General features: G+C 44.5%; 5 protein-coding genes across 5 annotated transcripts; 1 reads left to right on the top strand and 4 right to left on the bottom strand.

Moving 5' to 3' along the window:
* Nucleotides 1-1,798: 1,798 nt before the first annotated feature.
* Nucleotides 1,799-4,387, bottom strand: N7533_000559 (uncharacterized protein; the record flags this gene model as incomplete). The annotated part of the gene is made up of 2 exons (XM_057097209.1): nt 1,799-2,101; nt 2,261-4,387. 2 exons carry the CDS (start codon nt 4,385-4,387, stop codon nt 1,799-1,801), a joined length of 2,430 nt encoding a protein of 809 aa, XP_056965702.1.
* A 946-nt stretch (nt 4,388-5,333) lies between these two features.
* On the top strand, nt 5,334-5,842 carry N7533_000558 (uncharacterized protein; the record flags this gene model as incomplete). The annotated part of the gene is made up of 2 exons (XM_057097208.1): nt 5,334-5,451; nt 5,658-5,842. 2 exons carry the CDS (start codon nt 5,334-5,336, stop codon nt 5,840-5,842), a joined length of 303 nt encoding a protein of 100 aa, XP_056965701.1.
* Nucleotides 5,843-8,005: 2,163 nt separating this feature from the next.
* Nucleotides 8,006-9,826, bottom strand: N7533_000557 (WD40 repeat domain-containing protein; the record flags this gene model as incomplete). Its single annotated transcript, XM_057097207.1, has 1 exon — nt 8,006-9,826. One exon carries the CDS (start codon nt 9,824-9,826, stop codon nt 8,006-8,008), a length of 1,821 nt encoding a protein of 606 aa, XP_056965700.1.
* A 228-nt stretch (nt 9,827-10,054) lies between these two features.
* On the bottom strand, nt 10,055-11,512 carry N7533_000556 (vegetative incompatibility protein HET-E-1; the record flags this gene model as incomplete). Its single annotated transcript, XM_057097206.1, has 1 exon — nt 10,055-11,512. The coding sequence occupies one exon, from the start codon at nt 11,510-11,512 to the stop codon at nt 10,055-10,057; it is 1,458 nt and encodes a 485-aa protein (XP_056965699.1).
* An 883-nt stretch (nt 11,513-12,395) lies between these two features.
* N7533_000555 (Tetratricopeptide-like helical) lies at nt 12,396-12,842 on the bottom strand (the record flags this gene model as incomplete). The annotated part of the gene is made up of 2 exons (XM_057097205.1): nt 12,396-12,654; nt 12,691-12,842. 2 exons carry the CDS (start codon nt 12,840-12,842, stop codon nt 12,396-12,398), a joined length of 411 nt encoding a protein of 136 aa, XP_056965698.1.
* Nucleotides 12,843-14,544: the final 1,702 nt, after the last annotated feature.

Here is a 14,544-nt window from a genome sequence, read left to right as displayed (position 1 = left end):
CTACCTAGATAGACAATAGTGGAGATGGATGGTAGAAGGGAGATAATTAATAATTTAATATTAGCTTCATCCCGACTTCAGTGGAATTTGTAAGATGAACAGAGACTGGTGGCGATGCAAGTGGAAGAGAGTAGGGCTCAAAATATAACATTTTTTCCGGCATCCTGTACAGCTATTAGATTCACTCGTACGTTATTAGATGAATTTACAACAAAGAAAATATTTTCCTGCATGGATTCTCCTATATTAATGTCGCAGCAAGTGGACAAGCAAGCGGCAAGAATGCGGCCTGCGTTGTGGTCAACCATCGGGAGAAGTCATCTTCTTTAACCAAATACGCAGCTTATGCAAGTTATGACTCGAATTTATTCATTGTTTCAAGGTTGTGTAGAACTGCTTAATCTGTGACTGCAGCATCGTGGCTCGGATTTCACTTACTATCAGTAGCGGCAGACTTCGTCGGAAGCGCGTCTACCTAACGGGAGGCGGAGTAGGAAACCACTTGGATGATTAGTAATAAGTAAAAAGCTAACAGACTAACCAATATTCTTGATTTTATGAGCTACATTACGCAGTTTCTTGAGGGAGCTATGCTAATCCCGCTTACCTAGACGAGAACGATATGCGCAGATCTCCTCCTATGGAAGAATAAATTGTGTTTGAATGAATTATAGGCCTCTATGAATCTTCTTAGTTTCTTTCTTTACCTTCCAGTGCGCATAAATCAATAATCAGATCTGGTGGCGTCCACATGGGAAACCCTATAATCAAGATACTTATTAGTATTATGATAGTCACTTAACTCTATAACAGTACCTACTCTTAAACTTAAACTAGTAAAAATTAGAAGAGCACTACTAGTCTAAACCTAAACCTACTTATATCTATAGTTATACTAATTATCCTTAAATAGACTATAAAGAAGATAGTCTATATCCTTAACTATAACTATATATTATTCCTATAACTTTATTATCAGCTTATATTCAATAGTTAGGTCCTACTTTATATACTAGAAATAGTTAGTGAATAGCTTATATAATTATTTATGCCTCCCTTATATTGAAAATATCTTCCTTAACTAGGCCTAGTAGAGAGTAAGAAATTTCTTACTCCTAACTTAATATAAAATTGATAAAATTTAGATATACAGACTTTTAGACGGAAAATGTAACGCATCGCAGTGGGTATTCTCACCCCTCTCGCCCCTTTCTCACCTCTCTCATCTCCAGAATTCTCACCCATATCACCCGCACTCACCCTAACACCCAAGCCAACGCTCCTTTAAGATCCAGGGCTCCTGGGTTATTGACCACGTTTAGTATGTGGCTTAAGTACGGTTGAGCAGACGGGAAGCCCTGTTCTCCACATCCTATAGTTGTATGTATCGACTAGCACTTTGAACAGTTTTATGTAGTGCATAAAAGGCTACTACCAGCAACAATGCGGCGTTTTGAAAACTATTATGCGATCACTAGATATAGCATGCTATTTGTCTTGTTTTTCTTTTTGGCCGTCGGTTGGTCTCTGTTTTGTATGCGCAAGACCTTGTGGTGCTTTTTGGCTGTTGTAAAATAATCAGCTAGTATATAAGCCCCTGGTTCTCCAGTCAACTACCTAGAGGATGCAATCTAGCCCGAAAGGAAAGATTCACTAGAAAACTCAATAATGATGAGTAAATATGTTCTGATCAAATAAATATGTAATTGTCATCGATAATTAATCTATGTAGTATATTAGCGAGTATGGCCGGGGAACTAATCCAAGCCGGCAATCGGGAATATAAAGAATCTAGAATCTAGAAAGCAAAGAAAGTAACTAGAAGAAGCCAGCAAGATGAGACCAAAGTCATCGAGAAGAGGCTTATCCGGGAACCAGAGTCATTGGTGAAGAGAGGGATGGTAGCACTTGTAGTCGAGGGGCCAGATCCACTTTGGTAACCGCCCAACGAAGAGGATACAGAGGCAGGCAGAATTGAAGAACTCGCGACCTTGGTGATGCTGGTTGTGAAAGATGCATCAAGTTTGGGCGTGGAGACGGCGGTGGAAACCTGAATTTCAATTTCTTCGGTATGAACAGGCTTCTTGTTGGTGCTTGTGGTCTGAGGAGTTTTGATAAGAGTCAATGTTGTTGTGGAGTTTGATGACAAGTCAGAGCCAGGGCCAGAGCCAGAGATAGAGCTTAAGTCAGAGCTTAAGTCAGAGCTAGAACCAGAGCTAGAACCAGAGCTAGAACCAGAGCTAGAACTAGAGCCAGAAACACCCGATGTAGCCGCAGAAGCCGCAATTGTCTCAATATCAGTAACTGGGCAAATTGTGGTTGCGACAACTATAGTTTCGGTGGTCAGGTGAGTGGTCTTTTCATCAGCAGGGCAGTCGGTAACACTCGACGGGCAGGATGTAATGGTTGCAATGTGTGTGCTCAGGATCCTGGAGGTAGTATAGTCTGCCTCGTTACCACCAAATCCAACACCGGCACTAACAGTTGTCCCCACGGCGGTTTGGGTGGCCTCGGCTGGGCTCACTGGGCAGACGGTCGTAGAGACAACAATTGTCTCGGTTGTAACATGGGTAGTCTTATCACGAGCAGGGCAATTGACCACACTGGATGGGCAGGCTGTGATGGTTGCAGTGCGGGTGGTCAAGACTGTAGAGGTGGTATAGTCTGCATCATTACCACCAGCACCAGCACTAGTAGTTGTTCCCACGGCGGTTTGGGTGGCCTCGGCTGGGCTCACTGGGCAGACAGTCGTAGAGACGACAATTGTCTCGGTTGTGATATATGTGGTCTTATCACGAGCAGGGCAATTGACCACACTGGATGGGCAAGCTGTGATGGTTGCAGTGCGGGTGGTCAGGATCGTGGAGGTGGTATAGTCCGCATCATTACCACCAGCACCAGCACTAGTAGTTGTCCCCACGGCGGTTTGAGTGGCCTCGGCTGGACTCACTGGGCAGACAGTCGTAGAGACGACAATTGTCTCGGTTGTGATATATGTGGTCTTATCACGAGCAGGGCAATTGACCACACTGGATGGGCAAGCTGTGATAGTCGCTGTGCGGGTGGTCAAGACAGTGGAGGTGGTATATTGATTTTCGCCCGAGCTGGATCCTGCACCGATTGTAATGGTTGCTGACGGAATATCGGAGCCAGTCTTTGACTCAATGTCTGAAGTGGAGACGACACCTGTTGAGGTTGAAGTGCGAAGAGGGCTTGAGGTCGGTCGAGTACTGGTGGCGATAGCTGATCCATCTGAAGTGACGACGTGGCTCGAATGATCAATCGGAATGCTGGAGGACTGGGAGCGAGTCAACGCGACGGATGAAGTGCCGAATGGCTGGACTGGAGTTGACACAGAGGCAATAGGCGAGGAAGATACAACGAGGGAAGGTATTGTGGGCGAGGACGACACCACTTTGGGGGAGGTTGAGAGAAGAGGCACCGCAGAAGATCGTGATTGTGAAGATGTCACAACAACTGGTATGCTGACTGAAGTGGGGGAAGAGAACGCCACAGAAGATTTAATCACCGAAGATGAGGACACAACGACTGGTGTGCTGACTGAAGTGGGGAGAAGAGATGCCACAGAGGATCGTATCACCGAAGATGAGAACACAACGACTGGTGTGCTGACTGAAGTGGCCGAAGAGGTTGGAGTGGAAGTTGGAGTGGAAGTTGGAGTGGAAGTTGGAGTGGAAGTTGGAGTGGAAGTTGGAGTGGAAGTTGGAGTGGAAGTTGGAGTGGAAGTTGGAGTGGAAGTTGGAGTGGAAGTTGAAGTTAAAGTTGGAGTAGGTGTTGGTGTCACAGTTACAGTGGTGCAAATGGTGGATGTGTCCCCGGAAATTATAACGTTGTCGAGGTCAATTGCCGCATCAGCATAAACTCTGGAGCCGTCCGTGCAGTAGGCGTAGATTTCGAAGGTATGAGTTCCAGATGTGTGTGGTGTGTACGACGAGGACAAAGTGCTCCAACCGACGGTGTTCTCATAAACTGACAATGCCTGAATGGCGAGACGTCCAGCCGTTGTAAATGAATCCATAAACATGGATAATTGACAGCTCATTAATATATGCGCTGCGTTGGGAACAAGACGGTAGTCAAATGAGACGGTGTAGGCATTGCCCGCGACTAAGTTGGGAAGGCGCTGATAGATCAACATGACCTGAGAACCAGATGCTTGGAGGTAGGAAGATCCAGCAGACGCATCTCCACTAACTACAGAGCCTGAGGTACCCGATGCGTATCCCCAGTTTGAAAATCCGTCTTCAAAAGATCCATTCTCAATGGCATCCAAAGAGGTGCACGTAACGATTTCCTCTCCTGTAGCTATAATAGGCCCAAGGAGGAGAGCCAAATGGGCCCATTTTCGAGGCTGGAACACCCACATTGGAAATGAGCTTAATGAATGACTTGAATGAGAGACTGTGAAGCAAAAAAAAAAAAGAGTGTGAAATGGCCAAGAGAAAAGGAGCGTCAGCGGAATAATGCTTCGCGGCCGATACTGTTTATATGGGTGTTCCAATCGGCTTGGAAGTCTTTTAAACAAAGCGATCGGAGTTGCCGTTCAACTAAATGGACTTATAGAGTAATATTTACCGGCCATCGGCGTAAAGAGCCGACTTCCAGAATCTCAATCGAAAGAAAAAGCCTCTAGTCCACGCTATTTGTTTTTCTAGGCCGTGTTAGGATATATGTGGGGTCGGCCTCATTTATGATTGGCGGGAAGCCTGCCCCGACCTTGCCCCCACCACAATACAAAAAGCGACGCTAGTTTGAGATGATTTGAGATCCAGGGCTTTTTGGGTATTAACTGTGTTTAGTATAGGGCTTAAGTACGGCTGAGAGGACAGAGAGCCCTGTTTTCAAAACAATCCGGTAGTAGATACTGCTTAGAGTTGATTGACATAGTAACTGGATAGCTAAGACCAAGGTGTGAAAATATACCGATTTGGAACTTGGAAATATATGAGCTCATACTACTACGATGGCTATGAGAACTATTTAGATGGTCGAGTTATTTTTCTATTACGTAAGAACGCGTCAATTATACTGCATTTTACATTTTCAAGTTCTTCCTGTCCAACCTAGTATGTCATCTATAGGATGCTGTCAGTGTCCCGTGACACCAGACATACCTGAGTATCTCCTTCCCTTTGAGGAAAGGAAAAAGATCATCTTCTACAACATTCATTTTCACGACCATAGAGAACCTGAGAATTAGTATCACGTCCTTGTTTCGATCTAAAGACCTCCAGGTTTCCTTATCTACAAGAAAGGGCAGACAAATCAGTCAACATTCGACCCTCGATTCCCGTAAGACGAGAACCAATACGATGAAACCAGCCACCGAGACTGATGCTCTCCGCGCGATTATCGAGGCTCCTGACATTGGCGGTATCTGGCTCCCGGTTCCGGCTATTTACTACGAGGAGATTGCTGAAGCGGCCGAGGGTAAAACCAAGGCCTGATTTGACCGAGTCATCCATCGACATTTGGTAAATTATATCCTCGAAGAATATCTCTGATGATATATGCTAATGATACTCAGCGGTCGTGCTTTCTCTTATCAAATTTCAATCCCAGCAACGGCGGCTACCCCCTGCATGTCCCTTTACTCGCTATCACCTCGAGCGAGGATACGATCTTTTAAAGTACAGAGCCGATGTCAACGCGCAGTATCCGCAACGCAGCCAATATCGTCAACGCAGCGACCATCTATTCTTTTGGCATATGCACTACCTTCAGTGGTGCCGGCGAGGACGACATCCTTGAGGAAATAACTTTCCTACTCGACATTATCGCGTCAGGCAGTTTATCAACCATTTCAACATATGAGCCGTGACTACGATGAGGCGTGCTTCACCAAGCTTTACGGCGATCCGGCTGACACTGGATAGTCCAAGCAGAGAAAATACTGAAAGCACTTACGGCACGCTTAGTCCGTGCGGGGATGGAGTTCGTTTGTTTGCAGAAGATGGCTGCCGGCTGCGGATTTCCCGGTCGAACAAATAGGGCCAGAAAGAGATGGAGATTTGGGGAAAGTCTAAGCATCTACTTTAAGCATCTACTCGAGGAATGAAGAGAGTTCAGGAATCTCCTAAATTATATTGAGAGTAATGTGAAGACTGTACCAAACCATCGGGTGTTCGGTGGTGTTCGGTGCGTTTTAAATATCGTGGACAAGGATGCTGGAGATTCCGGACATCGGTGGAGCGCAACTTAGTACCTTGTTCTTAGTTATTATATTCCTCCTAAAGCATATTATTCTTATCATTACCAAGTATAATACCTATTAGAATATAACTTTCTTAGAAATTTTCTTTATTAAGCTCTTTTTTTTCTTAAAGATTATTTCTTATATAGAGTAGAAGTAATAAGTACTAGTATACTAGGCCATGTATTAGAAGTAGTACTAGTTAGAAGATTTAGTCTTCTTTAGAAGATCCTTGGAATATACTAGAATATCCTGAAATAATTATACAAAATTTATACTAATAGAAAAGGAATAATTGATACTATTCTGAAATATCCGAATTGTCGAATAATATAAAGTAGTTTCCAATTCTAGAAAATGTTTAGATAGCTAAATATATATTGCTATAACTTTATTACTCTAGACCTATATTTATATTCGTTAAAGTAATTATGCGTAGATAGTTTTAATTAGAATTTTTTAGTGAGATATATTAGTTGTTATAGGTTGAAGAAACTTGGAGCTTAGAGCTACAGGCTCTCAACGGCGATTTATCTTCCAAGGTTTGGTTAAGTTGGTAGCTTTCTCGCCCGACAGTACAATACTGGTATTTGGATCTAATGATACAACAGTAAAACTCTGGGACACGGCAACAGGTGCGCTATAGCAGACTCTTAAGGGCTATTTGAGTCTGGTTCAGTCGGTGGCCTTCTCGCCCGACGGCGCGCTGCTGGAATCTGACTCTAGTGACAAAACGATGCGGCTTTGGAACACGACGACAAGCGCGCTGCAGCAGATCATCGAGGCCCATTCAGGTTCGGTTGAATCGGTGGCATATATGTCTCCCGAGGTCCTCTCTTGGTGAGATCACACATATGGCAGGAATTGTATATATTACTAATACTCCAGGGCCAGGGGGCGGACGGTGTTTTTTGGGTTGATGATGTTGGAGATTCTCTTAGACCCAAGCCTCCACGCGTGGCAAGTCTAGATCTTTTACAGGCATGAGTCAACATGAGCACGTCTATTCAAAGCATCCATTGATATTTGACCGACCCCAGGAACAAAAATTTCACAGGGATGGCACCTAGGTAGAGCACAGCACTAAGTATTGAGATCCGGAGATCTCCGCTCCAGCTGGATATTTAGACCATCCAGCCAGCCTTTTCTTTTTTTCATATTCATCATTCATCATCTCTTGAGATAGCATAATTCGTTCATATTCCTTCTAACGTCTTATTTTCCTCTAGTGCCTTCATCAACAGAGCATTAAGATTCAGGGGCTATTCAATATTGGGCGTCCTGATCATGAATTCTGCTATAAAGAAATATAGCTAGACTGTTGATAAAACGAACTCAATGAATGATGAAGCTAATGGTTAGGGCGATAGATCATGAAGGGAAGAGGCAAGCATAGTAACAAGCTGGTCCAATCAACTAGATGCCTAGCACAAAACGGGTTTCCCAGAATGAGGCACATCAGTGACATTAATACCTGATAGAGCTTTCACGGTCGTGGTTTGCATCGGACGGTACTCCAGGTAACCATGGATGCGTCTATCACATCTTCATCACATAATCAAGTCAGGGTCATTAGAGTCACGGAAAAAGAAACTTCACAATATCAGGGAGCTTAGCTAATTAGATCAGTTCTGTATGCGGGTGCTTGAACAACTGGGTTCGGGTTCTATCTTGAGGACTAGAAATAAAACATGAAAATGGTACAAGGTATTATCAAATGTAAGGAGATATGCTGGCTTGGTCATATGTTCTACAATAAGCACGAGTAGACTGCGTACAGCAATGAATCACCTAATGATCACGGAAACTCGCAATGAAAACAGTCCCAGCTTCATAACCAAGAGCAATGGTACCACCCTGTCTAGCTGAGCAGCTGAATTCACGATACTCAGGAGGGAGCCACATCATATTTTCGTTTGCGAAAGTGATCCACTCATTTTTGACGGAAACCTGAGGACTAGACTGACTTGACATTTGGCCGTCAACGGTCTCCATTGAATCGGCATGGATATCAAATGTCTGTAGCTCTTCACAAGTCTTAACATCCCAGACCTTTATTGTCGTGTTACCAAAGAGCCCGAGAAATGAAGATCCTGAGTCAGAGTCCACTGATTGGTCGTCAGGCACTAAAGCCGTAGATCGAACTAAATCAGAGCGGACCTTGAGGGGCTTGATCTCTTTGCCTGTCTTGAAATTCCAGAGCCTGATCGTTGTATCCTCCCAGAGTTTGATCCTTGCATCACCATCCGAGCTAGAGGCTACCATTCGGCCATCAGGAGAGAAAACAACAGACAGTACTGAATCTGAATGGCCTTCTAGGATCTGGAGTCGTTCACCTGTCTGAGTATCCCAGAGCTTGGTTGTTGTATCATTCGAGCCTGAGATCACTGTTTGACTGTCCGGAGAGAAGGCTACAGATTTAATCTCCGAATGATCTTTGAAGGTCCGTATTTCTTTGCCCGTCTCCGTATTCCAGAGTTTGATTGTGTGATCTGCTGAGCCAGAAACTACTGTTCGGCCGTTTGGAGAAAAGACCACAGATAGAACTGACTTGGAATGATCTTCAAGGGTATGTAGTACTTGACCTGTCTGAGTATCCCAAAATTTGATATTTGTATCATCTGAGCCAGAAATCACTGTTTGACCATCTGGAGACAAAGCTATAGACTTTATCTTGGCAGAATGACAATTTACAGTCTGTAGCTTTTTGTCTATGCTGATATCCCAGAGTTTGATGTTTTTATCATGTGAGCCTGAAACCACTGTTTGGCCGTCAGGGGAGAAAACAACAGAGAGAACTCCTCCAGAATGGCCTTCAAAGGTCTTTGATATTTCACGTGTCTTGATATTCCAGAGGTGGATCTTTTTATCAAGTGAGCCTGAGGCTACTGATTCGCTGTCTGGAGAGATGACGACAGACATAACATGGTCAGAATGGCCTTTAAAACTCTGTAGCTGTTGACCTGTTTCAGTATTCCAGAGCTTGATTGTTGTATCATTCGAGCCAGAGACCAGTATTTTGCCGTTTCGAGAGAAAGATACTGAGTTGACACTGTCAGAATGACCCCTGAGAGTTAGTACCTTCTTTCTTGCTTTAACATCCCAGAGATTAATTGTCTCATCCTCTGAGCCAGAAGCTAATAGATAACTATCTGGAGAGAAAGCCACACAATAGACAGAACCACGATGGTCTTTGAAGGTCTGTAGCTCGTTACCTGTTTCAGTAGACCAGAGCTTGATCGTCGCATCAGTTGAACCAGAGGCTATGATTTGACCGTCTGAAGAAAAGGCAACAGATGGGACTGACCCAGAATGTCCCTCAAGAGTGTATAGCTTTTCACCAGTTCTAACATCCCAGAGCTTGATCTTTTTATCAAGCGACCCTGAGACTACCCTTCGGTCGTCTGGGGAGAAGCCTACAGACAAGACAAAATTGGTACTTTCGTCTGCAAATATTTGCAGCTCTTTGCCGGTTTTAGCATCCCAGAGCCTGAGAGTGTTATCAGATGAACCTGAGACCATCGTCTGACCGTCCTGGGAGAAGGCTATAGAGAATACTGAGTTGTGATGTCCTTGGAGAGTCTGTAGACTTGAGCTCCAGGATGTTATCATTGCTGGCATCATCTCTATCTGTTTGAGTTTCTCGTGGATAAACCTTTTGCTGATGATACTTTGTACTGGAACAAAAGCTATCCCAGAACAGTAGAGTTGCAGTGGAGCAATGCCAGCTATATATGCATTTTGAAGTGTAAATCTTCTTGCATCATGCAGAAACTCACCGACTGCAGAATTTTGGTGGCTCTATATCTATTAGCACAGGAGCTTATTTTAATTCTCATATCATTGACTTACATCAACCAGACTTTGTAAATCATTCAACAGCTTGATACTTTCCGATATCATTCCCATCAGGCTCAAAGCTTCAAGCCAGTGGAGAAAGTGATCAAGAAGGAATGGCCGAGCTCGGTGCTCATCGTTCAGAATAACCCCACTCTTCTTCAAATGATAAACCCAGTAAACGCAGGCATATTGAATCTCTGATGGTAGACATAGCTCCAGCTTTTTTTGATCTGGAATCGGACAAATACTACCAGGTGCTGCTAGTCCATAGATATTCTGCTTTAGATGGCCACTACTAGAAAGCAGTAAAAGACATCTCTCTGCAAGCATCTCGTGGGTGGCCTTCTCATCGACAGAAAATTTGTGGGTATCTTCCGGGTTAATGAGGAAGTCTCGGAATGAGTCATGAAATATTCTCACAGGACCATTAGCATCATTTGGAATGTCAAGCACGGAGTGAAGCAGATTCAACTTGTCATTGACGTATCCAGTGCCAATGTTAAGGAGCCTTGCCAGTGCCGCAGCATCAAGGGGATTTGCGAGTGTGGCTATTGAGCCCACGATTGTCTTGAAATTTTTAATTTCATTCCGACAAAGGGAGGCCTTAAGTCCTTGTATCGTTTGTTCCAGGATAAGGAGGTATGTTCCATCTAAGTCCGCAGGAGTCTCATTTTGGAGTATCATTTGAAGTCGTTCGTCTGGCCCGCCGCTTATCCGAGTGTCATTGATGAAGCGACAGGCAGTGGCCGCGAAAATGAACAGCGGGATGGACTTTTCCAGGAGCATTTGAAATGTGTCCTTGTCCGGCCAGCTTGAGTCACCTTTGGGGTGGCGCTGAATCTTGGCCAACCGTGGCTCCAAGAAAATTGCGATATCTTGCTTGATTATATCCTCTCGGATCGCATGAAGCGGGAATTGTTTTACTTTTTTTTCTTGGGCATCCTGGAACGCGAGGCGAACCGAAGACTCAAGCCTGCTAGTGACGAAGAACTTCAACGGAATCACTAGTGAGTCAATCTGCAACAGTAAATCAATTATCATCTCGATGTCCTGATTTTTCTTGCATTCATCAAGAGCATCGATCACAACCGTCATGGCCTTGGAGTTCGGATGTGAGACGGCTTTCATTGGCTCCAGGATGAGTCTCTCAAACTGCAATCTTAGCATCATTGTGCTGATACGGGGTTCAGCTTCGACGGCGCTTTGTATATGCGGAGCCACACCAGGTATTCTCTGCGCGAGCTGGGCAGCAATAGTGGGGAAGAAATAATCGGCACTACTGCGATGGTCCTTATCCCTCTGAAAGAAGAAGCTGGCCGCGAGACGACCCTTCTTGTCGAGTTTATCGGCTACCGTACGCGCGATCGTTGATTTACCGGTGCCAGCCTTTCCCTGAAGCCAGTATAGATGTTCGTCAGGTATTGGGCTCTCGGTCCATTGAATGATATCTTCAAGCATCTCCTGGCGTGTGTGCTCATCGCAATTCACGATCTTTTCATTTTGACGAGAGTCGAACGTAGCATCTTCCACAATGCGTAAACTCTCGTTGAAAGGAAATTGGTAGCAGTTCAATGTTGGAATGGGTGTTCTTTCGCCTGCATCGTCTTTGATACTTAGTTTTCTTGCCTTACTCAACTTCTAGTAAAGGTCTTTCTTACCTCTGGTCCTCATTTCCAAGAACGACCTACTATTTTGAGCCAGGGGACAAATGCAGTTTGCGACAATTTTCCAATCGTCATCGTTCTGACCTGCAAACTTCTGTAAGTTAAAATGGTGTCTTTTAAGTGCATTGCGAGTGACTCCTGCTGAGTGGTCAAGACAGGCTGAGGTCATGGAGACAATAAATTCCTTTTTCTAGTTCTCATTCAGCATGGAAAGACAACTCTTGGAATATGCTGCAAGGCGGCCTACCGATTCGGGTGGATCTGGGTTGCCCCAAACCTTTTCCACGGGACTCGGGAGCGTTTCCCAGAAACAAGAGACAGGAATAGGATGTTTCACTCCTCGAGTTTCTGTATACTGGCTGAATATTTCCTGAAGATATTGACTTCCGCGCTGGGATGTAGTCATGGTCTCTTCCCAGATTTGAAAAGTTGAATCCTTGCCTTTATATTTATGAAGATTTTCAACCCATTCCTTAATTGTAGGGCCATCTCTTCCTCGGAATGGGACGCCAAAAAATACGAGCCCAGTGACAGATTGAAATGAATTACCCCATTGTTGGGGGTTATTGCGGGATCTGCAAAGAGCGTGAATAATGGGCAGCCCCCCCAAAGCTGTGACCAAGGAATATCAATGGACGGGTGGGGTCTTGCTGTATATTCTCTTTAGAAGACTCCAATCAAAAGAATGAGGCAACGGGTACCTTTCGGAGCATCTCTAGAAGTATGAGCAATCTTTCACTCACAACACTCACGAAGACTTTGGTATGTTCTTCGTTGGAGTTACCAAACCATTTGGCAGGGTACCCAAATCTTATGATGCGGGCATTTGGGACCTTTTTTGGAAGCATGTCTTTGTTTTGTAGCCAGTCGACCATACTAGGTTTGTGGACCCAGGTGTCTTCTGGATCAGCTCCAAGACCATGAACGGCAACTATGCTGGAAATAATTTAGCTTCGATCAAATACGATACACCATAAGCCGTACTCAATAGGACATCCTTTTTTTGTAGGCTCGACAAGCACTTTCATATCCCCGCTATCGTTTTTCGTTTCGTCTTCATTCATAGTCTCCACATTATCCTTTGTTTCCATCGGCAGTTGTGGCTCCTCCTTCGGCCATGTCATAACTGCAAAGGTAGATTTCCGCTGTCTATTGTTAATTCTTTCTAACCCAAAATCATCGTGAGAGCTGCTCTCTAGATATGAATTGTGGGATTGTAGAGGCCTATCGAGACATACTATAGGTGAGAATTTGTGGGAAATCCAGATTGTGATGAGTAAGAATGTCAACGACCGCCTCGGCAGCCTTTCTTAAGCTTAGTGGAGCAATAAGAAGACAAGATTATGGTGTAGAAAATGGCTTGATATTCTGTCCATATCCTGTTAAAAGTGAAGAGAGGTAGCAAGTCACATTTATCCTGCGCCCCCTGCCTGTCTGTTTGGCCTGTTTGACCTGTTTGCTTAGAATGAGGGGCTTGACGAGATGTGATCAATCATACACCTAAAGCATGTCACATCTGAAGGGCGCTAAAACTGCACCATGAGTGAGGTAATGGCCACTATCTCGTGTTTTCTTTTTTGCGCTACGCCATCTGCCACCTTGTTTGCGCACCTCAAACACCCCCTCTTTATCTCTCCGTCAGCCTCGCCTTAATTCACCAATCAGTTGCTCAAAGTTTTCACGTTTCCCGAGGCATCCCGCTGACGCATGGTCTACGTGGCATGCCCCAATACCCCGGTGAAATGCGACGCAGGCAGACAAACGAGTCCTATGTAGACCCTCAAAAGAATGTAACCAATAAGGCTGCGACAAGCTCGGTCGGTGGGCCCGCTCCACATACACCTACATGCACCGCCCCAGTGCCCAAAGTTTTGTGCCATCTTCGCCTGAAGTTCTTCCACATTTATCTCAAGCCTATTCTCAACTATGTACCTAGGGATTTCAACATATATACATAAATAAATCACCTCAAGCTTGCGGTAATTCCATCTCAATTTATTATTTTTGTAATCTCAGTCACTTTACTGCTGTGATGGCTGGTACACCAGAGAGGCTGTCATCACCACTTCGCGGAAATCTCGACTCATTTAGTGTACTATATGAATGCCACACTTTTTGTGCCCAAGTCCAAGTGAGCTCATGAATTGAAGAAAATCCGTACAGCCGCTCATAGATTTTAGACTCAAATCCAAGATGAACAGCAGCAAGGTTCCGGTTATTCAACTCCCAGACCCTCTTTCCGAAACATCCAACGTCGCCAAATGCAATCTGAGGCAGAAGTTGACTCCTACCTCGATGAGTCTAACTTGGTAGAGTTTTTCTCCACCATAAAAGTTTTCCTGGCTAATCATTCGATAGGATGATCTCGATATCATTGTAGTGTAAGGGTCCCATAGTCAACCCAGCACCTTGATATTAAGACTTCACAGGGCATTTGCGAGACCTACAATAGCAGACCCAGAAAAAAAATCGTTTACCCGTCTCTCCTGAGCTTTTCAACCGGGTTTCCAAGGCTCTAAACATTTCTCCAGCTTTCTTGGACGTGATTCATACGGGCGTTGCTTCCTTTTCTGTTTCGCCCACTGGCAGGGGAGAAAATAGAGCAACAGGCAGGCAAAGCAAGCGTAATACATCTTATCGTCTGAACTTAGTAGTAAATTTGACTAATCAATCACAGAACTAATCATTCAACAAGCTCGATCACATTCCCATTTTTCCATCGGCTTGACAGTAAGTCAGACAGGTAGAACACGAATCCTGATATTTGGAGCTCAGGCGTGGTCATTATCCGAGTTATTTGGCTATCTAGAGTCAGTTAATATTTCT

Source organism: Penicillium manginii (assembly GCF_028828005.1).
Source record: "Penicillium manginii strain IBT 31320 chromosome Unknown utg000001l:1.0-3466041.0:1.0-3467806.0, whole genome shotgun sequence".
Taxonomy (NCBI): Eukaryota; Fungi; Ascomycota; class Eurotiomycetes; order Eurotiales; family Aspergillaceae; genus Penicillium; species Penicillium manginii.
This window is presented reverse-complemented; position numbering and strand designations above follow the sequence as displayed.